General features: G+C 52.8%; 1 protein-coding gene across 1 annotated transcript in view; it reads right to left on the minus strand.

The window, feature by feature from the left end:
- Positions 1-2930: 2930 nt before the first annotated feature.
- The window catches only part of LOC133354635 (G-protein-signaling modulator 2-like), a 48424-nt gene continuing 26077 nt past the window's right edge, over positions 2931-25277 (minus strand). The window contains 8 exon segments of the mRNA XM_061571654.1: positions 2931-5577; positions 6267-6518; positions 6520-6575; positions 8269-8434; positions 14203-14424; positions 15384-15463; positions 17045-17183; positions 20708-20816. Coding sequence (XP_061427638.1) covers positions 5422-5577; positions 6267-6518; positions 6520-6575; positions 8269-8434; positions 14203-14424; positions 15384-15463; positions 17045-17183; positions 20708-20816 — 1180 coding nt within the window. The 3' untranslated portion in view covers positions 2931-5421.

Here is a 25277-nt window from a genome sequence, read left to right on the forward strand (position 1 = left end):
CTTACGTGGGGGGCGTTACACTCGGTTAACAGGCGGCCATCTTACGTGGGGAGCGTTACACTCGGTTAACAGGCGGCCATCTTACGTGGGGAGCGTTACACTCGGTTAACAGGCGGCCATCTTACGTGGGGGGCGTTACACTCGGTTAACAGGCGGCCATCTTACGTGGGGAGCGTTACACTCGGTTAACAGACGGCCATCTTACGTGGGGAGCGTTACACTCGGTTAACAGGCGGCCATCTTACGTGGGGGGGGGGGGGGGCGTCACTTAACTCGGTTAGTGGGCGGCCATCTTACGTGGGAACGCTTCGCCGCCATCAATTCTTGCTCGCCATGATCAATCCACTGCTGGATGAAGACATTTCCCCGTCACCAGAAGCAGTTGCTGCGATCGACCTTTCACGATCATGAGAAGTGATCCATCACGCCTGTCCACCATCGCCGTGGTGTCAATATTAAGGATGGAAGTGGCCGCTAATTGGTTGCAACTCGTTTTATACCAAATCAACTCGCGGTAAATTTCGGTTTGGCCATGTGTGTTTATTGTAGTACAGAGTTAGACTGATGGCCTTAATCTAAGTTGTCTTGTGGTTGTTGTTGTTTGACTTGCATCCCACTGGGATATTTGCACAGTGTTGGTGTACGGTGATTTTTCTGCAATATTTTGCTGTCTTTTCTTGGATTTTCTGTTTGCACTTAGTCACTTTAAGACGTTTTCTTGTTCATGTTTTTGTTTGTTGCGGTTGCACCCGATTCAAGAGCCGAATGGCTCACAGGGCTCTACCTAATAAATGAACTTTAAATTAAACTTGAAACTATTGCGTGGGATGTATCGGAGTTGTATGACCGCGGCTTCAAAAGCCCTCGCCCAGCAGTGGATAATAGATCATGATTCGTGTGAATAATGAAGCGGGTCTCCCTCCTCCTTCACCGGGACCGGCACTCGACCGCGTCTCGACAACAGCGAGCGGCCACTCGCGACGACCTCGCGGGGCAGTGGAGGCTCCTGCAGGTGGCAGTCACAGCACGGGGTGGGGACATTCACATCGCTGGTGGGAACCTCCTGGTTACACCAGCCCACGGGGGATTAGTGTGTCCGTCGTGCAGGGAGGGGCTGGGTGGGGAGGGGCTGTGTGGGGAGGGGCTGGGTGGGAAGGGAGGGGCTGGGTGCGTAGGGAGGGGCTGGGTGGGGGCTAGGTGGGGCTGGGTGGGGGGTGGGAGGGTGGAGAGGGGCTGGGTGGGGAGGGGCTGGGTGGGGGGAGGGGGGCTGAGTGGAGGGTAGGGAGGGGCTGAGTGGGGAGGGGCTGGGTGGGGAGGGGTGGGGAGGGGCTGGGTTGAAAGGGTGGGGCTGGGTGGGGGGTGGGAGGGGAGGGGCTGGGTGGGGAGGGGCTGGGTGGGGGGTGTGGGGCTGGGTGGGGAGGGGCTGGTCACCCCGTGGTGCCCTTATAAAACTCAACGTTTAACCTACTCACGCCGGCTTGTGCCCGCCCTCACAGTCGGGCATATTTGCGGAATACACCACGCCGCCGTTGACCCTGCAGGCCATTGACCGAGCAACCCAACGTTCCTACCAGCTCCCTCCGCACGAATGCGTTTAAAGCTTTCGTGACTGCAGATATTCCTATTCTTGGTTCTTTCGGTAAAGTCACGTAGAAGGGAAATAATAAAAATAAAGCAAGAAAAATTCTCACGTTCATTTTTATTCTTTTATTATTTCCCTTCTACGTGACTTTACCGAAAGAACCAAGAGCACGGTGGTGGCCGACTCGTACGGCTCGGGTAGGAGTTTGCTTCACTCTTGAACCGGTTTTAACCCTGGGTTCTCTTCCACGTGGCCAGCAACTCCACGGCAGGACCCTCCTGACGCACCGATTGACAGCATTTACATTCGACCGTTGTCTAAGTTTAATTTCCCGGACACGGCTAACAATCGGGTGACCGTGCGATGTTCCGAACGCAACCTCGGGTTGGCTACGTACGGCGCGAAAGAAGTCCGCACACTAGCAACTCGCTCCTGGGTCTCCACCTCCACCAAAGAGCATGCAGCAGCAGGGCTGGAGAAGGGGAATGAATCACGGGGGAATGAATCACGGGGGAATGAATCACGGGGGAATGAAAGTCACGAAGGGATAACTCCCTGCCCCCCCCCCCACACCAGCTCTTGTCCTACTCTACGCTACACTATACACTACTACATTACCTGTCAAAACCTTATCAGTGCGCTACATTACTAGACCAATTCAGACATTACTGGTCACCCCGTGCCCGTATAAATATCAACGTTCATCCTGCAAAGTCCCATCACAAGGGAAAAACACAAACAAATAAGACACATTTTTTATATATGTTGCCCATATTGAAACGGTTGCACGCCATATGGACCTGAAAACTCAATTTCCCTGTACAAGAATACGGGGTAAACCATATGGGTTGACATCTATGGTACAGCAGTGTAGTGTATAGTCGTGTAGTGTATAGTGCAGTGTATAGTAGTGTAGTGTATAACATACCTGGCAACCCCTTACCAGTGCCCTACCTTATTACAGACCAATTCAGACCTCTGATTGGTCACCCCGTGTCCCTTATAAATCTCAACGCTCATCCGAGAAAGCGCCGTTTGGCTGTCCGCCGTATGGACCTGGAAAATACATTTCCCTTGACAAGAATACGATGTAAACCGAATGGGTTGACAGGAATTGGAACGACGTAGTATCGTGGGTTCTGATCTTCACTCCCGCCGCGGTCGTTCCGGATCGTTCCGAGCCTCAGTTCCACCCTGCCGACCCGCGTGGTGAAGTATGGTCAAACAACCCCCACCGCCCGTGGCTTGTACACAGCGTGGGGAGGCGGCCTTCCCAACCCCGGGACCCCATCCAGCAGTAGATTGACAACGGGCAATGATTCGTGATTGACAGAGCAGGGGACTTAGCAGAGCATGTTTGTTTGCATGTTCACCACAAGTAGTGTGTGGTCGATGCAGATTTGAATCCTTGCAAAAGGTTTATATTTGGTGTTTGAACATATTAACACCGGTTTTATTGCTAGAAAGTGTAAAATCTCTTCTTATTTTTTATCATACAGGAGTCGCGCGTTTTTTTGTTAGCGTTTTTGTTTTCTTTAATGCAAAACAATCTGAAATGTCAAAACAGAAATGCTTTCTTTAGTCATCTAACGGTACCGTGAAGGCGGCAGAACGAGAAGACCGCGGCAGTATATTTTTTTTTAGAAAGTAACGCGCGTGGAGAAAAACAAAAAAACATTCACGTTAACTCCGACCAAACTAGAATTCTACAAACGAAACAGACCCGATTCTGTACGAGAAATACAGAAACGCGAAGCAGTTCTGACGTTTTAAAAATGCTATTTACACGGCTAAATACGCGAGTCTACAAGTTACGGTAAAGTTCACAGCAGGGGAATCGTACGCACGGGCAGAAATGAGAAACTACGACAACTAAAATATTTGTCACGTCGTTTGAAATTAATAAAAAAAAATACACGTCCGTACAAAAATAACGGTGCGGTCATCAAATACGCAGCACCTGTGGGGAGATAATCTTATTCAGTAGTGCATCGTGGGTCCATCAAGGCCCAAACAGTCCACAATTACCATTAAAAGTGCCCCCCCCCCCCACCATCCTTTCACATCAACTTGTTTTGCATTTTTTTTCCTTAAGAAATTCCGAAATAAAATAAAAACTTCGCTCAGCTTGTCGTACACCGAGCGGAACTTAAACTAAATGCAAGCACGCCAAGCCGATCTAGAATAATTATCGTTCGAAAAGTCATCGTGCTCGGAGCGGCTGCTACCAAAGACAAAGATCCCCCCCCCCATAGCCTTAACAGACTGTTGGGGCAAGTGCGGTTGGCGAGCACCTATCAAGGCCGGCACGGCACACGAGGGGGTGGGGTGGCCAACATCACGCCTGGCCGCCTTTGTCTCCCCAGTGGCGATGTTGACACAGCTCACCAGGTCCTCATTTGACCTAGGGGTGATCCATGACCAGTTTAATCGTCACTGGTGTTCGCCGTGAGCGGGAATCGAACTCGGGTCGCCGGGTTCGTAGCACAGCGCGTTAACCGCTACACCACTTCTCCCCACCACCACCACCGCACCTCCTCCTCCTCCTCGCTCTCTCCCCTCTGCCAGGTCCCACAAGCTGCTGCAGAGATGACCTCCAAGATCCGCCTGGGCAGTATTGCCCACGACCTGATCTTAGGTCTTCCCAATGGGGCACCGCACTCGTGGAGAACACAGCAATGCCTGTCTCTCTCTGTAAATGGCCCCACCCCATCCTGCACAGGTCTCCACCAAGCGTACAGTGGTTTGCCTAATCCACATCGCAGTTCTGAAGTTTTACAAAACAACTATTCTGAGGGTGTTTGTGGGACAGAAAATCTATACCGAAAATTGGCATTCAACAATATGCCGACTGGCTTCCGGTCGACAATAATGCGCAAGGATGGCTCATTAATATCTCTCTCTCTTCTGCTTAAGAGGTGGATTTCGCTATGCAGCATCACTCAAACGTGCCAGTCAAGAGGGACTGAACGCTCACAAGTGCAGCAGAAGCATCCGCGTTGCTCGGGGCAATTTCTGGGACTGGCATGAATCGTCGCACATCAGTAACACGCACGCATCTCCCCCCTCATTGAGCTCGGCACAGGAATTCACTTGGCGGAGGGAATGACTGTCATGGTCCAGCGTATGTGCGGCTTCTCCAATTCACCTCTCCGGCCACCTGACCAGCTTCAAGCGCATCGACTCAGCGGACAGACACGCTGCTCGCTCACAAGAACCTACACCCCCCCCCTCTCCCTTTAAGAGGTTAATGGTGAGGTGAAAAAAACACGTGCTAAAAATGTGTTAGCTTAAAAAGAACATTTTAACCACGAACGGCAGCTATCGATTGACAGGTCACGTAGGTGGGGTAGAGTACGGCTCCTCCCAACGGTTCCAAAATGTCTGGCCATTGTGTGGAAGAGCAGGCCAAATACCCTTGAGTGGTGATCTCTACAGATCCCTCTTAGCGGAGGCCCTTCTGCCAGCAGTGGCGAGAGAAACACATTGCACGGGCTGCACCTTTACCGTTCATCTTTCCCGATTACCTGTCAACGAAGATTAGATGACCTGAAAATATTATTTTAAAAACACCACGTGGCAACTTCACACCTAATTGCAGGGCTGGACCGCACAAGGCGGGAGAATCGGGGAATGCGTTGATGCGTCAGGACGTGGTGCGCGTTCCGTGTGCGAGTAAAAAACAAATCAGCGACGCCCGTAGAATAACGCGCTTTCCGTCGCCACGGGAATATCCAAATGTTCAAGAGTAAAGAAGTGCAGTCGACGGCAGCGCCGACGTTCTGAAAATCGCGCGCGTTTCGTTTTCTGCACGGCGCCCCGTCTTGCCGTGGTCCCCGCTACTCGCGGAGATCTGGCGGCGGCGCCACCCTCTGCTCGTCGAGGCGTCGCGCCTGCACCCTCTGGATGAGGCTGATGAAGTCCTCGTCCGGGACCGTGGGGCCGCGCGGCATCGGTGCCGGCGCCACGCACCGCTGGTCGTCCATGCGCGAGCTCTGCGGGGCGACAAGCAGAGGTCGCAAACGGGTTTTGATTCCTTACCCGTACCCGGCCGCACCAGGGTCGCAAATGGGTACCCGTACCCTACCCGAAATGAGTGACAAACGGTTACTCACCAGTGACTCACGGCCTACCCGTACCTGTACCCGGCCGCACCAGGGTCGCAAACGGCTACCCATACCCGTACCCGGCCAGGTACGGGTAGCCGGGTATCGGGTAGGGTACGGGTATCGGGTACCCGGTTGCGACCTCTGGCGACAAGAGAGAGCTGGGTCCCGGCCCATCAGCTGCGTCGCGCCGACGGAACAACGACACTCGCCGAGCGGGAAGGCGTTCGCCGCTCGCTCCGGAGGTTACCGGTTCGAGCCCCCCCGCGGCTGCCCTGGTTAATGCTGCCGGGTGTATTGATATAATAAAAAATCCCGTGGCATTAATCGAAAAAAAGTAGGCCATCGTGTGCCGGCATCGTGGTCCAAATTTGGAAGATTTCCCACAAATTACTGAATGAGAAAACACAGCACCATCGCCCCTGAAATTACCACGGTCGGTGAAACACAGCAGCACCTTCCTGGACTGATAACCTCGCTCTACGCGACCGGCGTGCACGCCAAAACGTGCAAATCGTTTGAATCGCGCGCGGCCGCACGGACAGACGGCGCTGCGACCACGGCGCCAGCAGCCCCACCTGGCAGCGCACGAGCATGTCGAAGAAGTCCTCGTCCTCGTGCTCGTGAGATATGGCGGCGGCGGCGGCCAGAGCCCCGGCCCTAGCGGCGGCCGCGGCCGCGGCGGCAGCGCCGTCCACGCCGCGCGGGGCGGCAGGCGCGGCGGCGGCAAGGCGCCCCGAGACAGCGCCGCTGTTGTTGGGCGTGAGGCGCAGGCCCGGCAGGTCGGATACGCTGGCGCGCTGGTCGTCGATGCGGCGGCTCTGGGAGCACTGCGAGGAGATCGAGGAACTCCTCCGTCTGCGGCGACGCCACGAGGGCACGCGCGCCTGTCGCGTGACGGTGGCGGCGGTGGTGGCGGTAGATGGCACCGCGGCAGACAGAGGGACGGATGGAGGGATGGGCGGACAGACAGATCCCTCGATTGTTACCCAAGTAACGATCCACAATAACTATAAACTATGCGATCACACACGGTGACCTATTTATAGTTAATGTAATACTGGACGCTGCCGTGGAGTGATGGCTTTCACACTGGGCTTGCAATCCAGAGGTTGCCGGTTCGATTCCATTCACTGGCGCGGTAGCTGAAACAACGGTGCAAGTTTCTTAAATCCCCACCCGCCTCTGTCCACCTAGCAATGTAAATGGGGGGATCACAGGCTGAAGGTCGTGGGTGGTGGGGTAAACCATGGGGTACTCCCTCCTCTTCCAAGGTGTCTGGCGGAGTAGTAGGACAAATATCTGATGTGGGGTTCGCTCGAGCTCCTTCTAGAGGAGGCTCTTGCGCCAGCAGTGATGCGAGCACTCAGGCAACACACGGCCCACAATCACCGGCTCACCGATCAATACACAGCCCACACTCGCCAATAAACACAACTCACTCACCGGCTCACCCATCAACACACAGCTCACACTCACCGGCTCACTCATCAACACGCAGCTCACACTCACCGATCAACACATAGCAAACACTCACCGGCTCACCCATCAACACACAGCACACAATCACCGATCAACACATAGCAAACACTCACCGGCTCACCCATCAACACACAGCACACAATCACCGGCTCACCCATCAACACACAGCACACACTCACCGGCTCACCCATCAACACACAGCACACACTCACCGGCTCACCCATCAACACGCAGCTCACACTCACCCATCAACACACAGCTCACAATCACCCATCAACACACAGCTCACACTCACCGGCTCACCGATCAACACACAGCTCACAATCACCGATCAACACATAGCAAACACTCACCGGCTCACCCATCAACACACAGCACACACTCACCGGCTCACCCATCAACACACAGCACACACTCACCGGCTCACCCATCAACACGCAGCTCACACTCACCGGCTCACCCATCAACACACAGCACACACTCACCGGCTCACCGATCAACACACAGCACACACTCACCGGCTCCCCCATCAACACACAGCACACACTCACCGGCTCACCCATCAACACACAGCACACACTCACCGGCTCACCCATCAACACACAGCACACACTCACCGGCTCACCCATCAACACACAGCTCACACTCACCGGCTCACCCATCAACACACAGCTCACACTCACCGGCTCACCCATCAACACACAGCTCACAATCACCCATCAACACACAGCACACACAGCTCACAATCACCGGCTCACCCATCAACACACAGCTCACAATCACCGGCTCACCCATCAACACGCAGCTCAGAATCACCCATCAACACACAGCTCACAATCACCGGCTCACCCATCAACACACAGCTCACAATCACCCATCAACACACAGCACACACAGCTCACAATCACCGGCTCGCCCATCAACACATAGCACACACTCACCGGCTCACCCATCAACATGCAGTTCACAATCACCCATCAACACACAGCACACACTCACCGGCTCACCGATCAACACACAGCACACACTCACCGGCTCACCCATCAACACACAGCACACACTCACCGGCTCACCGATCAACACACAGCTCACACTCACCGGCTCGCCGGTCGGCCAGTGGTGGTGTGGAGGGCCCGCGAGCTCCGGCCCCCTCGCCGCCGTTGTAGTCGGGCCCCAGCGAGCAGCGCTGGTCATCCATGCGGTTTCCCTGGAAGCGGCTGAGCAGGTCGAAGAACCCGTCGTCGTCCACGAGGTCAGGGTCCACCTGGGGGCGGGCGAGCAGGTACGGTCGTTCCCTCACTCGCTCGCGAGCTCCAGTACTCGCGCACTACTCTCTCGCTCGATCGCTCACTCGCTCGCTTGCTCACGTGCTCACCCACTCACTTCACCCCTCACTCACTCAAGATTCTTTCCCACTCACACACTCGCTCCTTCGCTCGAGTACTCACGTGTTCTCTCGTTCGATCGCTCACTCGCTTGCTCACGTGCTCACTCACTTAGATTTTTGCACACTCGCACGCTCGCTCACTTACACATTCGCACGCTCGCTTGACACGCTCATGCGTTCCTGCCTTTCGCACGCACGCACACGCCCAAAATGCCCTCCCCCCAACCCCGGTGGACGCGTGCTTACCCGCGGAATAAATCCACCGTGTCCTCGCCGAGTTCGCGCCTGCATGGCCGAATCAGCCACGGCCGCGTTAACAACCCAAGAAGATCGTTATAAAAATCACATTCCTTTGTCAATCCACTACTGGATGAAGGAGGCTTCCCCATGCCGTGTCGGTCATGGCGATTGTCTGACCAACCTTCATCACGCCGGGCGGAGCGGCTTGGTGAAAACAGGACCCAGGATTGGTTCAGATGCCATCCATCACCGATGTTAACGGTGGCAGAAAATCTAACTCGGGTTGTTAGGTTCAGAGCGCAGTGTGCTAACCACTGTGCCAATGCTCAGCCCCAAACATTCTAATGCATGAGCACAAATCGAGTTGCAAACATTTTAAATCCTTAAAAACCACTTACCTTTCAAGCGGGTGGGGACAGCAATAAGATCACCCCTGACGAACTATTTATAATTAAAATCTTGCGATGCTCGTTATCGCGTTGACGCAATTAACACTGAACAATCTGAATTCGAGGCAGCAGCAGCAGCAAGCGATTGGCTATTAAACCATTAGCAGCACGGAACGTGTCGTTACAAGTGTGCAAGCGTCCTCACGAACAAATTAACAAAGAGGTCGACCTCTGCTTCGCCGAGCGATCGGGATCTCTCGCAGACGAGCGCATGCAAGTTTCATCCCGACCGTCGCACCCCACGGGACACGACACACACGTTCGTCCGACGCTCCTCGCCGCCGCTGCCACTGCCGTCGCTTTCAACCGCTTCCCTCCCTCGTCCGCGATCGCCCTCCGCCGCGCTTTACGTGACAACCCCCCGCCGACCCCCCCCACCCCCGCTCCCACCCTGCACCGCTCTGCTCTCCGCGCCGCTACAAAGGGATCCCCGCGCACGTTCGAGGACGCCAAGCGAGCGTCTTCCTGCGGTACGGGTCGTGCGCTGCCGCCAATGGGCAACGGTCCGATTCGAGGGCGGATAAAAGAATATCTAAAAAAAAATCGAGCTCTTTCAAGTAGCACCTGAAAGCAAACCGCGCCTCGGCGCACGAGAAGTGCCCTTTCCTCAAGGCAACGGCTCCGCTCTAAACCCGCGACATCACTCGCCGGACCAGCCCCTGTATCTCTCTCTTTGCGCACGGCGGCTTTGGCGCAGCCCGGTATAAACGGGCGGCGATGTATTTTTACATATTTGTTTTCAACTAGGGAAATATGCTACGTGATAATTAGTCCCCCGGAATCTTGAGTGTTGTTATGATAATGCGTCAAAGTCTTTTTCACCTCCAGTGTTATCGTAGAGGTTGTACCATTTTAGCGCTCCTGCTTAGGAGTGGGGGGGGGGGGGGGGGTGGGCAGGTGCATAAATAGATGCAGAATTTAATTCACCGGTTGGTTTATACCGAACCGCTCCCTGCTGGCGCGAAAACCGTAACTTGTCATTTGCTCACAATGCATAATTAAAATTAGACAAGCGCCGATTCTAAGCGGCGCGCGGAATTGCACGGTTAAAACTAAAACTGTGGATTGGTGGTCATTGAACCGGGTATAAGGAATTGGCATAATCCAATTAGCATATCATTAAAAAACCAGTCAACACCAAGTGAGACGTGTGGCTCGCAAGCCCCCAGGCCTCCTTACACAGATTGCGATTGCTGTTAATTTTATGTGAGCTCCAATTAGAGGTGATTTAAATGTGGCAGGGGGGCCAGGCCCGCAGTACGGCGGGGCGTGAGAAGGCTCCTAACAGTGACACCGTGCCTGGTACAGCTGGCTCCCCCTAACTCTAAAATCAAGGCATTACCCCCCCACAACCTGTAACTTATTCCCTGCCCGCAGCCATCCGTGAGCTAACGCCTTACGTACGGCGCTTTGCGATGCGGTCGCGTTTAGACGTCATACATATCCACATTCTAACGCATTGACTCACACACAGCAACGTATAGACTCACTAAGAGACCCGTATAAACCCATTGATGCTCTGAGTGTATGCACCTTAACAACTATATGCGTGCATTGTGAATGTCAGAATGAATATGATTCGTGTGACTGTACATCATTAAAGCATTTAAAACAGAGTAGCCAGTAAGTGGCAAACATCTTTGTTGTTTTTGTCTTTCTGGTGAACCAGGTGACCTCTTGCAAGTGAGACTCCATCCCGGTTTTTGGAGCTCTCACCCGTTCACGCGAAATATGGCGACAAAATAAATCAACGTGAAGTTACGGAGCGACACTCGCCCACACGAGCGAGCACTGTTGGGAAGCAGCAGAGCAACGATCAGTTGCAAGAGTCCCACCTGTCTACGGGACATCAGTGAAAAACATCTTTTAAAGTTAATTGAATTCCTCCAGGAAATGTTCTTATAGTACAGCAAGTAGGCTGCCGACCCATCAGAATGGCCTTTCATCTGCAAATCGAATGTATTCACTTGTAAGCAGCTTTATAGCTTTCATTATGTATGCCTACTTGCCGAGTTTAATTATACTTTATATATATTAAAAACGCAAATTGTTGGCAGGTAGCCTTCAACATACCCTGCGGCCAGAATTGCATTTGCACCCTGGCGAGGTCGCACATTTATCTTTGGCATCCCGGCGCAATCAATATGCGGTGCCAATTTGGCTAATCAGAACACGGACTCAACCGCCGGTACGACACGGGGAAATTATCGCTCGTGACACCCGAGCCAAACTAAGGCTCGCCTGCGGGTCACACGGCCCCGCCTGACTTGCAAACACACCGCGCGCACTAAGCGGGCGGCAGGGTGGCGGTGGTGCAGTCGTGACGCCCGCGCCTCAAAGCGAGAGGAGGCCAGGGTTTGGAGTCTCGGCTCGGGTGCCTGTTCTGTGTGGAGTCTTGAGGTGAATAATAAAATAATAAAAATAAAACATAATAAAATACAATTCTCACGACGTTTCGGCCACAACGCAAGCAGCCGAGGACGTCGTGAGAATTGTATTTTAATATGTTTTATTTTTATTATTTTATTTTGTCCCTTCTACGTGACTTTACCGAAAGAACCAAGAAGATGAATCCCTGCAGTCACGAAAGCTTTAAATTGAAATTAAGTCTTGAGGTGGTTATCTTCCCCTGTTCTGCGTGGCTTTCCACCGGCTCCTCCGGTTTTCACCCACAGCTAAAGTTAACGTACGTTGTAAATCGGTGTTGGCCAAAAAATATCAACATCCTGACGCTTAAAATGACCTGCAAATCACCCAATTGAGATCATACACGGCAAGATTGCACCCTTCTGCGAAACATTGGTGGGATCCCTCCTGAAAAATATCTGCGAGACTCGGTGAGGCCTTCCTGGATAAACAAGTGTAATAATACGGTTCTTTGAGTTAAGTCACGTAGGTGACTTAACTAAAATAAAATAAAAGTTTTTTCATATCTATAAAAATAATAAACTAATATGCTATAAATAAATACTATTTATTTTTGTACTTTTTTATTTTCACCTATGTGACTTTACCGAAAGAACCAAAGAGTATGGATCCTTGCAGTCACAAAAACTTCTAATCTAGATTTAAGTGTAATAATAAAAAGGCCAGCTCAGACCAAACTTCTATAGACCGAGTTGTGATGAGACCAGGTCCTCTTGGGATTGCACACAGCAGCCAGCAATCATCGCCCCCCTACAGACAGCACACACATGCCCACTCGCATGCCAGGTGCCGAGTCGCCTTGTGCCGCACAGGGACGACTGCTACTGGGGGTGCGCTTTGAAATGTGTTGAGATGAGACCTGAATGTAAGTCACGGATTGGATATAAAGCACCCTGAAGTAGAGGGTGCTGAAAGTATATCAGCGAGTTGATGGTGTAAGCCCAGTCACCAATGACTGCACGCAAAAAACCCATCACGTTAAATGTGGTTCTACATTTATAATTTGGCTATATTCCAACTCTGAGAATTAAATATACGTAGAGTGGGTGGGGAAGTGCTGCTCTCTACCGTGTGCTGAGCAGAGGTCACGTGAAGACGGGATCTCAGAGGCGGCTCTGTGATGTCCAATCGCGGACATCACGGTGCCGATAGCGCAATCGGGTAACATCGGGGAAACAATGGAAAAATACAGTCAAAAGTGGAGCTCGGATGACCTCCTACGCCCGTTTTTGTTGTATAAACAGCACTGCACAAGGGGGGTGTGCAATGGTTCTAATTGCAATTAGCAGGCTCCCATAGTTTATATGGAATTCCCTTGCCAACAACATCTGGCGAATCCTGTTGAGGTTCACAAGGCCAAAGCCAGTCCGAAGTTTGAGCGCATAAACCTGGGTAATGTTGGTCTGCAAAGCCCATCGGGTCACGGATGGACTCCAACTTATTTTTTTGATTTGCGTGTGGCGCCGCAGAAAGGATTCTTTCAGCGAGTCATCTGTTGAACGCCAAGTCTTCAGGGAAGCGTAAGCCGCAACACATTCCATCATTCTTAATGGAAAATAATTATGCCAGCAGCACGATAGGAATAAAAAAAATGTTTTGTGAAATAGAACAAAAATTACCTGCTTCTGCGCTATTGATGTATGTGCGATCCCAAATGAGCAATTTGTGGTGTAATTTTACACATTTGGCAAATTTGGACTGTGTCGCCGGCAGACAATGATTCCGCTGTTTTCGAAATGGCATCACGGGGATCTTCAACGCCCACTGTGAAGCTGACGGATCTGTATTATTTTATAGTTAACACGCCCGTAGTATTAACCAGGGTGGCCTGCCAGGACCGAACTGCGAACCTCTGCAACGAATGGCAAATGTGCTGCTGCTGGGCCGCGTCACCGACCCACAACAACTCCACGGTGCTGCGGTGAGCCCTCCTGTCGTGAGCCCTCCGTGGTGACCCCTCTGCGGTGAACCCTCCGTGGTGAACCCTCTGCGGTGAACCCTCCTGTCGTGAGCCCTCCGTGTTAACCCCTCTGTGTGGAGCCCTCCGTTGTAACCCCAATGCGGTGAACCCTCCGTGGTGAACCCTCTGCGGTGAGCCCTCTGTGTGGAGCCCTTTGCGATGAGCCCGATGCGATGAGCCCGATGCGGTGCGCCCTCCTGTCGTGAGCCCTTCGTGTTAACCCCTCTGCGGAGAGCCCTCCGTGGTGACCCCTCTGCGGTGAACCCTCTGCGGTGAGCCCTCTGTGGTGACCCCAATGCGGTGAACTCTCTGCGGTGAGCCCTCCGCGGTGTGCCCTCCGTGGTGACCCCTTTGCGGTGAACCCTCTGCGGTGACATCTCCGTGGTGACCCCAATGCGGTGAACCCTCTGCGGTGAGCCCTCCGTGGTGACCCCTTTGCGGTGAACCCTCTGCGGTGAGCCCTCTGTGTGGAGCCCTTTGCGGTGAACCCTCTGCGGTGAGCCCTCTGCGGTGAGCCATCTGTGCGGAGCCCTATGCGGCGAGCCGTCTGCCGGCCGGGCACCACTCACCCTGGTGGACACCTGCAGCGCTACGTCACGCGAATCCACCGACGTCGTTCGCTGCTCCATCTCCGCGCCATCGCGCTGTTTCTTGCCGCGCAGCCGCGACGGCAAAAGGGACTTCCCAGAGGGCCTGGACGTCGCCGGCGCCCCCGACGTGGAGACGGAATTCTGCTGCGCCGACACCACCGCCCCACCCATGGCCAGGGATCGCACGTCGCCGTTCAGAGGCTGCGGTCGCGAGAGAGGAGTTGAGTTATTGCATTCATTCTCCGGGGCACGCGCCCGCGATCCGGCAGGCAAATTCGCGAAGCTCCCTCCTCCCCACCCGTGGGCCTCGAAGTCGCCATCTCCTGGCTGGCCAGGGTATGGTGGCAGTACAGAAAGTGGGTTAATTTCCCTCTTGTACGGAAGATTGAGTGTTATCCCCTCACACCCGTGTGTTTTCTCCGGACACTCCAGTTTTCTCCCATGTGTATAAACAACTCGGCAATGGAGTTGGTCAAACATCCAGACATAGAACCACAGAGCTTGGGCAATATTTGGCGCAAGTTTCTTGCTTCCTTCCCGCTTCTCGGTGATTTCTCGCACCTCTGGAATGTTCTGTCTCTCCCTGTCAGTGAATGAAGTCTGTGTAAATTCTTAATGATTATTAATTCCCCCAAACACCTGGAATTCCACGGCTTCAAAAATGTTCCTGGTTAATCTTCCATCCAAATCACAAATTGAGAGTTAGCTGTCGATTCTGCTGTACGGTAACTTCGCTTGCAATTGTATTTGAAATATGCCCATGTCTGTAACATATTAGTACCAAAGCCACCTTAAATCTGCTCCATGTTTTCGTAATTTAGTGCCAAGACATTTCAAGCTTCAATCGGAAATGGCGTAGAGCAAGACCTGGGCTCCAAACAACGTTCCAAGCAGACTCCTAATCGGTGACCCCGTTTCGCTCCACGTTCCGGGAGCTCCTCTAAGAGCTGCGTTGAACTAAATTGCCCTGGAAGAGCAAAGAACTGCTCAGATAATTCCCTGCAGAAGCTCCCGGCACGTGGATTGAAACGTCAGACATCGCGCCGAATAACACGCGGTGAAAGCCGAACACACGTCAGAGAGAATTACATTTTCTTGATATCGTTTAGGGGATAATTGGTGACTCTCAAAATGACACCGCTCGCGTCACCGCCCCGTACCTTGCCGACCTTTCCCGGGGTCAAGTGCATGAGCTCCATGTTCTCCATACTCAATCGCCTCCTCGGCCTCGTCTTTTCGCCTGCCAAAACAAGCGTCGTGACGTTCACCTCTCAATCGCCCGCAGCGTCGCTCGTACGATCCTCGGGCGCGTGTTCGTGGTCATGGCTCGAAATCTGGCTCGGCCTCTTAACGCTCAGACTCAGCTCCCCGGAAATCCTCAGCGTGGCTGGGACCGTGTTTATGGAGTTGGCTTAAGCGATGTGTAGCTTTGAACCAAAGCTCACTTGAGCCGGGGCCAAGCCTGAACCGAGCTGTGACTAAGAATACGGACGGGGCTTCATCTCCCTCGCATGGACGCACATCTGCCAATCCACTGCTAGGTGATGGCCTCCCCACGCCCATGCAAGATGTCAGGGTACCAACGGTCAGTGCCGGTCGGGGAGGCCTGGGAGCATCGCCGTTGGCGTGCATGAGAAGTGCAGTACAACAATGGATGTTGTTGCTCTGCCCTCTGCTGCCCGCCACGTGTCCCCGCAAGCCCTATAGCAACCTGTTTGTGTACGGCGGTCGCCCCCATTCAAGCAATACGCATACTCAACACCTGCTTAGCTTCTGAGACGGTACGAGCCCGAGCTCGCGACAGGTGACAAATTAGTCATTCAGTCTCGTCTACATCAGAAACTCCCCATGGCAGCAGTGTCAGGGTTTGATCGACGTCAAGAATCATTTCTTAAAAATGCGCGTCCCCGTGCTTGGGGAAAAAAAAATTGGAAGGAATTCCCAAGTGGAGCAATGCGAGGGAAGACGTGAGGTGACCTGTAGTGTGGTGAGTGGGTGGGTGGGTAAGTTTATGAGTGAGTGAGTGAGTGGGTGAGTGAGTCGTCGGTGAGTGAGTGGGTTAGTAGGCGAGTGAGTGAGCGTCCATAATCAACAATTTTTGGGTTTAGATCGCGTTTATTTATAAATGTGTCGTAACCCTCCACCACCCGACACGGCCAATCAGTAAAAATGTGTCACGTTGACAAAGACAAATAGTTCACTGCTTTAGCCCACCGGTGTGTTGAAGCAACAACATTTACAATTTGAGTACGACGTTTCGCTGGTAATTGCAACCAGCATCATCGGGCAATTCGCCAGAACGTCGTACTCAAATTGTAAATGTTGTTGCTTCAACACACCGGTGGGCTAAAGCAGTGAACTATTTGTCTTTGTCAACGTGACACATTTTTACTGATTGGCCGTGTCGGGTGGTGGAGGGTTACGAACATTTATAAATAAACGCGATCTAAACCCAAAAATCGTTGATTATGAATAACATTGGTCGCGAAAGCCTACGTGTTAAACTGAGTGAGCGTGTTGTTGTGACCTGTAGTCTGATGAGTGGGTGGGTAAGTTTACGAGTGAGTGGGTGAGTGAGTCGTCGGTGAGTGAGTGGGTTAGTAGGCGAGTGAGTGAGCATGTTGTTGTGACCTTCAGTGTGTTGAACACAGTGTGGTGGTGGTTGAACAAAGTGTGGATGAGAGACCGAGCCCTCAACACGGCCGGAGAAATCAGCGAGTGAGATTCACGGGTACAAGAACCTGAGGTTGTAGTAGCGATATAAGAGTGACACAGGGAGGCCGCGTGTATACACACACACAAGGCAAACTCCGCCGCTCACCTTCAGAGTCCGACTCGGAGTCGTGGTCGTCATCGGGCGACGCTCGCTCCGCCTGCTCGGACGCCTGCGCCATGCCGAGCGTCGACTGCAGGTCAGCGAGGTTGAGTCGCGCCGTCAGCTCGCCGTTACAGTCGCCCACCTGCCCGTCACACGCAGCGCCGGCACCAGGGACGCTCATCACTCCGCGTGGCGGGGCGGGGAATGGGTGGCTCGCCACCTCACCGGCCAGCGCCAGCGTGATCTCGGCAGCTACGTTGACAAGTTTAAAGACGCCCAGAGGTCACGTCGTTCGCCGGCCGTCCGCTAGCACGAAGGGTTGAGCCACGCTGCCAGAGTTCCGAATGGATGATTTCTAGTCTCGTAGTCAGGATCGAGACGTCATCGCGGCCACAGCCGGTGATGCCATCGACCCTGATCGCCAGCGCTTTCTACCTTCCGCCAGAACCGGCAGCTGCTGCACAGTTGACAGACAGCGACCTCCAAGATCTGATCCGACCTAACCGTATCCCACCATCTGGCCTGAGGTCTTCCCCTCGATTGCCGGATAACTTATGTGAAAACTAATGACAACAAATGTTATTTCAACCAAAATCAATAGAACCCAGCTTCACCAGATTGGGGGTCCGTCCGCCCAGCATTGGTGTGGCACCGCGACATGGCGAGTCACGGTTCACGTTCGCCGGCGCTCATCGCCGAACAACGCGAGCGGCAGCAGACAGACTCGCCACTTTCCGTTCCAGAGTAAATCCGGCGTCTGTCCTGTGCCACGGCTGTGGCTGGTGTGACTTTGTGCATTTGTGCGTGTCCGTTTTGTATGCGTGCGTCTGTGCATTCGTGCGTTGTGCGTGCGTCTGTGCGTGCGCGTGGTGCGTATGTGCGTGTGTTTGAAATCACGAGCCGGTTCACAGCCCGGGGCACTTTGTCCGTTCCAATTAAGAGCAGAACATTATTGAATTTGTGCAGCTCTGCATGAGCAAGTTGTGAGCAAAGCCATGTCTGGATCGCTGGAGGCACTGTCATCTGCACTGCTGCTTCACCATCACCACCGTCAGCTATTTTCTATTCACTGCTGGATGCGAGGCCTCCCCACGCCTGCACTGGTCATGGTTGAATGCAGCAAGCATCAGACACGGTACAACAATGTATTGCGCTGCACTGCCAACTATGTGGCCCCGCAGCCTATAACAACCTGTCGTACATATTCATCGAACTTCCAACCACTATCCAGACTCAAAGCCTGCTTAGCTTTCGAGATCGGACGCAATCGGGTACATTCTGGACCATTTGGTCATAGCCTCATAAACTTACATCGCCTTAAATTCCAAAACTGTGAGTATCACTCTGGCTCCTATATGCAATGCTCCCGCATACTCGGGCACAGGATACACAACACTTCCAACGTACAGGACAAGCAGGTGCTTCCGAAACTCGTGAAACAGAATCCAGCCATGCTGCGCTGGCTGCTGAGAAGCACGACGATCGTGAGGACTACACAGGCCAACGCTGAGCCTTGTAGCCACAGGGGCAACATTTTCCCCATTCGGCAACAAAATGACAACAATCATAATCGTGTGCAGCACGCGAGCTTGTTTACCATGAGCGTTATCGACCGACGCCATGCAGCACACACACACGCACACACACCGTACATTCTGAGAATGCAAGGCTCTTTGATGCATCAAGAACACGGCAACAACGGCGCAATTAGCCATGGTTTGAATGTTTCAGAGTGATGCTTGTGGTTTTTTTTTTCCCGTCCGTGGCAGGGTTGGGGAACACATCGTCCCCTCTTCATGTGTCACCACGCCGCCACATTTATTTATTTTTACCGCCACCCATTATTTTTCCCCAAAACACGGCGCGTGCGGACATTCCCAATCTCCCTCCCCTCCCCCACCCCCCCTTCCAGCTGCTGCCTCCAACCACTCTGCCACTCCGGGGGGGGGGGGGTAGGGGGGGATATTCTCCCCGCGCAGTCCCGACGACCAATACGCGCGTCGCCCCCCGCAGTGCACGGGCCGAGCCGTCGCTGGTGACCGCTGAGCGGCGAGTGCGATTCATCTCTTTGGCGGCTTGACAGATCGTCACTTCTTCCCACTACGCCCGGCCTCAACTTCGGTGTCAATAAGTGATTAGCCCGGCCGGGTGGAAGTAATGAGAGTTTACTCTGCTTGCGTGTGTATAGTCTAGCGGAGGTGTCGCGGTTAGCACGCTGGGCTACGAACCCGGCGACCCAAGTTCGATTCCTGCTCATGGTCACCAACACCAGAGATGACTATCTGAACTGGTCCTGGGCCTCCCCTAGGTCGACTCAGCCTCTAATGAGTACCTGGTGCGGTGTGTAAACATCACCACTCAAGACGTTTTCCAAGTCAGGTGCGATGTTGCTATGTGCAATCCCAAATTAGTAAATGGCTGTGTAATTGTTTTGCAATGGGATGTAATTTTGGCCGATAAGTTAGTTTTTTTTTTACGCTATGGAAAGAACCCAGAAAACCCTGAGGAAGCTCACGTAGATCAGGGGAACATACACACTCCGCGCAGAAGCACGTCCGAGTCGGGAATCAAACCCAGGAACTTGTTGCCGAAATAATATAATAACAATTATTATTAAGGCGCAATATGATCCCAATGCCGTGAGGTGTGCTACCCAACCGTCGCAATAATTTATTTCTTCATGACATCCCGCCATTTGACACGTTGTAAACAAGCCGTGGGCCGCGAGGCACCGCCGTATGTCCACACGCCGCGGGTGGCAGGGTGGGCGGCGGGTGCCACTGCACGCTCGGCCGAGTAGCTCCCCCACGTCCTGGGACAGACGGACGGATGGTCGGACAAACGGAGAGACAGACGAAGAGACGCATGGACGGAGGGACAGAGGGGTCGGACGGAGAGACGGACGAAGAGACGCATGGACGGAGGGACGGAGGGCTCGGACGGAGGGAAGGACGGAGCGAGCCGAAACGTGCGCGTGCGCGAGCCTCGCGTGTCAAGGCAACGTGACGCTGCAACGTCACAATTACTTTGCGGGGAGCTAAACGGGCCGGACCGCGCCTCCGCCCAAATCGCGTAAATTGAGACAAACGCGTCGTCCTCCGCTTCACTCCACTCACCCGTGAGTTTAACTCCTCGCCAAACTCTGCTTGCACCTATTCTCTATTCGTCCGTCTGCGTTCGCAGGCCGTGTCCCTACTTGCCATCGTCATCAAACACGCTCAATCCACCGCTAGATAAAAGCGTCCCAAAGTCACCACCGTCTTTCCAATTGTGTAGATATAAGATATCATGTAATGATTATACTTTCCTGGAATGTAAAGTTGCAATCATTAGAAGATTTGCGGCAGGCTTATGTAGTGAAAAGTGCAGGTGAATAATTTAGACGTACACCACAGCGTGAACACACGCACAAAACAATAAACACGCAAAATATAAAGGCATTACTGACATTGCGATAATCTTCATGTATACTTGATAACCGATATCGTATCATGACAACCGGCGCAGTGGTAACCCCGTACGCACGGAACCCACAAGGGGCCATGAGGAGCCGCGAGGGGGTCGCGAGGGGGTCGCGAGGGGGTCGCGAGGGGGTCGCGAGGGGGTCGCGAGGGGGTCGCGAGGGGGTCGCGAGGGGGTCGCGAGGGGTCACGACACACTGCGTACCTCCTTGGATATGGCCAGGTGCTTTGTGACGAAGGACAGCGCTTGCTGGTGGTTTCCCAGGGACGCGTACGCATTGCCCAGGCTCCAACACGCACGCCCCTCGCCCACCCTGACGGCAAACGCAACGCACAAAAGGGGACAGGACATCAGCGGGCCCTCTCGATCGCGCCCTCGCTCGCTCGCTTCCTTCCTCGAGGAGGCCACTTGCGCCGTTCAAGCTGGCCACCCCACGGGAGGCTTCGCACGGCTGGGGGGTGAAGTCATCGCAGGAAACAAACACCGGGGGGAGGAGGTGGAAGCGGCAACAGCCGAGCAGCCGCCAAAACGACTCGCGCCAAACGCAGCGGCTGCGGCGAGCGAACGCGCAGGCACGGCGATGAGTCCTGTACGCGTTTGTAACAGGCAGAGGCGCAACCCTGAAAAGTCCTCGCTCAGGCCACCGCTGACGGATGAGTCTCAAATATAGACGGCGCTCCATGAGGCCCCTCTTCAGGGTATTTGGTCAAATGTGGGCGCACCCATACTTTACCCCACCACATTTGCGACCTGCCGATCAACTTAGTTGTACCTTGTTAAAACTGCTGGGTGGACGACATTGGTTCGAGCGAGCCCGACTGCTGATGCGACGCCACGCGTCAAAACCGGTCCAGTTTGTTTGTACCGAACCAATGCTGGTGAAAGTATGCATTGCCAGAAGGTCGTGCGGCTGATGGTACGTGTAAAAGAACACCCTTATCAATATGTTAACGTGGAGGGACAGACACGTGACCGACTTTCTTGGGATACAAAGGCGGCCGGACGTGGTAACCGGCCACACCGCTCCCTCACGCGCCGTTCCGGCCTGAATAAGTGCCACTTCGCCAAGTGCACTTGCCCCGACAGCCTGCGCGGGTTACACGGGGGATCTGGGTCTATGCTAGCGAAGTTGCCGCTTGCGTCAGTTTCTTCAGGTGCGGGACAGGATTGGAATGAAGCGGTGGCCGGGATTTCCGCTGAGACAGCGCCGCCCACTCTCCCAGCTCTTTGCAGGGGCTCTCGACCGGCAGCGCTCACAATCCGTGGGGTTCACAGATTTAGCGATGCCCTCTGCTCAAGGACTCGGGGACGCAGCCCTCCCCTCGCAATTGACCGACTGGCACGACCTCACGTTTCCCACGGAAGGGCAAACTGACATGGCTTCACAATTCACAACGGTTCTAACGAGACCGGGGTCCTATTCTCCACGATTCCACGCCAAGAATCCCGTATCCCCATGTGGTCCGGCTGCTCGCATTTTCTCCCACGGTGATCTTCTCTTTCTGCGCCTCTTCTCTCGTCACAACTCGGATGTCCCTCGCCTCTCGCTCCACCGCATCCTCCCATCTCGGCCTCGGTCTCCCCCTACTCCTCCTGCCCTGCACCAGAGGCATCTCTCCGTAGCCCTTCTGATCTGCGAGTATTTCTTAGACAAACCATCAGCCGCTTGGCCTTCTGCGAGCGCATACTTTCAGTCAGGCTTGCCTGGATCAATGCTGGTGAACTGCCCATCTTACGGGCAGTGACCCTCTCTTTACGATGTGCGTCCTAGTTCAACACAAAATGTAACAATACACAACTCACAAAAATCTTATCATCGTTGTGCAACATATAAATAACTAAATAAATAACCAAAGTTTCCTTCACACATCCGTGACAGTATGCGCACTCCCGGAAGGCTGTCCGGCTGATGGGATGTGTACAAAAATAGCTTTGTTTTTGAATTTGGAGAGACGGAAATGGGAAGATGTATTGTCTGCATGATTTATTTTATTCTTTGTATTCTCCACTACGATGCTAATAATTATTTGAATATATGCGTCTGTCTGAGGCTGTGGGTCTCTGTGTGAGTCTGTGGGTCTCGAATCTCAAGAGTCCTTCAAATTACATTTTCTTAGACCCTTACCCTTGGCACTGTACTTATGCGAAACGGCTTCTCAAGACCTGTGCAAAAAAATGACCTAAATACGCCGCAGGACAGGACGATAGGAGATTCATCTTGATGCTGACACAGGCTGCTGTGACACCGCCCACCGACTTTGCAGCGGCAGCTAATGAAATTGCCTAATGGCACTGCCGAGCAGCACAAGGATTTAATGTAACGGAACATGGCAACAGAATGAATCGGTCATTCCGGAATTGATGATGAAAACGCCCTTGGCTGTGAGAAAGTGACATGGGGAGGCATTCGTCAGCGGCACGAGGAGTGAGGAATCGGGCGATGTTTTTCCCCCGAGTTGACATCCGTTTGACAAACGCATCTCGCCCTGTGTCTAAAACTAAAATTATAAAGTGACCGACGCTGCTGCCAGTTGGTTATTGTGGCCCGGTGGCTTCGGAGGTGGGGCGAGCGGCGGGCGAGCGGCTCGCAATCACAAGGTCGTGACTTCAAATCCGAGTTAGAGGGGGGCGTCGGCGGTTGACTTGGCCCATCAATCATCCATCCAGGGTCGATAAAAATGGGTACCACTTTGTGGGGAAGTAAAGTGGTTGTCCTATGGAATTACCACCACTGGATCTGCAGCGCTGTAAACAGGAGATGAGCACCATTGCTTCAATGTGGCTCGTTTGAGCAGGGAATCGCATTGACATTTGACGCATTTTTAAAAGACGTCAATTAATTTTCGCCTATGACCAGACCGGGTGGGAAACGTACGATCTCATCAGTATCTCAGAAGCCAAGCAGGGATTTGAGCCTGGACAGCGCTTAGATGTGCGCTCACACGTGTGCCAGGCTCCCAAAGACGGCTACCGTCTGTGGGCCAATGCAACACAATCCACCGTTGTACCACACTTGCTATGCTTCCGTGTTCACCCTCCCCACCTTCACCGACCCGTACTGACCAGCGTGCCGAGGTCAAATAACCCAACGGTGACCCGCACTGCGTGGGGGTTAGGCTCGGTTTATTGTGGCAATGGGCAAAACGCACTGGGTAATAATGAACACTCATTTTCCTTGGGGATCTGATTACAGAAACCTGGTTACAGCAACAACAACAAAACTCGAACAAAACAATCCACAAACAACTGCACAGGGTCAAGTACCGAGTGGCAAAGTCGTGGATCAACACGGTAAAACCAGCACAAAGAACACAAGGCTAACAGATTACACCCCGTACAAAATCAAACAAACATTTATAACTTGAAGGCCTGTGAAGCAGAGCGATCAATTGCACGTGCACGCGCGATGAAAATCTGATGTAGAGTGGGACGAGGATGGTGAGGTTTTGATCCCAGATGTTCTCGCTCGGTTATCCCAGAGATTATCAGCCGCCACACAGAAGGAATGTAAACCACTTTTGGGTCCCACATGGGAGGGACTGTGAGCAGCAACTGAGAAGAGGAGCTTCTGGCAGATTAAATGATCTCGAAGATATTTAGCAGCAGATTTAATTTTGTAAACGCTTCGAGGATGAAAATGACCCAACGCCGCACCCCCGCGTAGACCCTCATCCAGCAGTGGATTGCGCATGTACATCTTACGCATATGTTTCACTATCTGCGACTTCTCTGCACAGCCGCTCGAGCTGGCGAGTAAGACACTTTCCACGCGGCGCAACTGACCCGGCAACTAATGGTATTAAATGAAAAAAAGCAATTTCCTGGAAATCCGATTTGCCTTTTCCAGCAAACAAGCGCAGAGAAGATCAAATTATTACAGTGGCGTCGAGTTCCAGACACTCGCCCAATTTGATTTGCCGCGAGGCCTCGACGGAGCTATCTTTACCGACATCAAAGGCGGCCGGGGGCCGGTTTGCTTTTGACTCGTCGGCCTTTCGAGGCGAGAAGAAGAAACGGCAGCGTCGATGATTTCAAGGGGCCCGGCATCGTTTTACTCGGCAACGTTGACATTTCCAAGCAAAATTACCGCGCCTCGTTTTTGTAGACCACAAGAGCATGGTTGGTTATGTATGGCGTGAAATAAGTTTCACATGCTTACAACGCACATACATACAATATTAACCGTTTATTATTTACATAGAAAGGGTCCTGCTCCATTGGGATGTTTGTCAAACACCCGTTACAGCTTCTAGATTTGAAGCTTTCGTGACTGCAAGGATTCATATTCTTAGTTCTTTCGGTAAAGTCACGTAGGTAAAAAATGATATTAAAATTAATAAAAATAAAATTAAATTTCGATTTAAAGCTTTCGTGACTGCAGGGATTCATCTTCTTAGTTCTTTCGGTAAAGTCACGTAGAAGGGAAGTAATAAAATAATAAAAATAAAACATAATAAAATAATTCTCACGACGTTTCGGCCACAATGCAAGCAGCCGTCTGCTTCTTCTACGTGACTTTACCGAAAGAACCAAGAAAATAAAATAAAAATCACGACGTTTCGGAGGCAACACAAGTCACCTGATGACGGAGACTTGTGTTGCCTCCGAAACGTCGTGATTTTTATGTTATTTTTATTATTTTTTATTTCATTTTTTACCTACGTGACTTTACCGAAAGAACTAAGAATATGAACCCGTTACAGCGTGTATTTGTTTAGCTGTGGGAGGAGGAAACCGGAAAACCCGGAGGAAACCCATGCAGAACAGGTGGAGA

This window comes from Lethenteron reissneri, chromosome 48 (genome assembly GCF_015708825.2).
Source record: "Lethenteron reissneri isolate LAM-NWPU_2019-01 chromosome 48, ASM1570882v1, whole genome shotgun sequence".
Lineage (NCBI taxonomy): Eukaryota > Metazoa > Chordata > Hyperoartia > Petromyzontiformes > Petromyzontidae > Lethenteron > Lethenteron reissneri.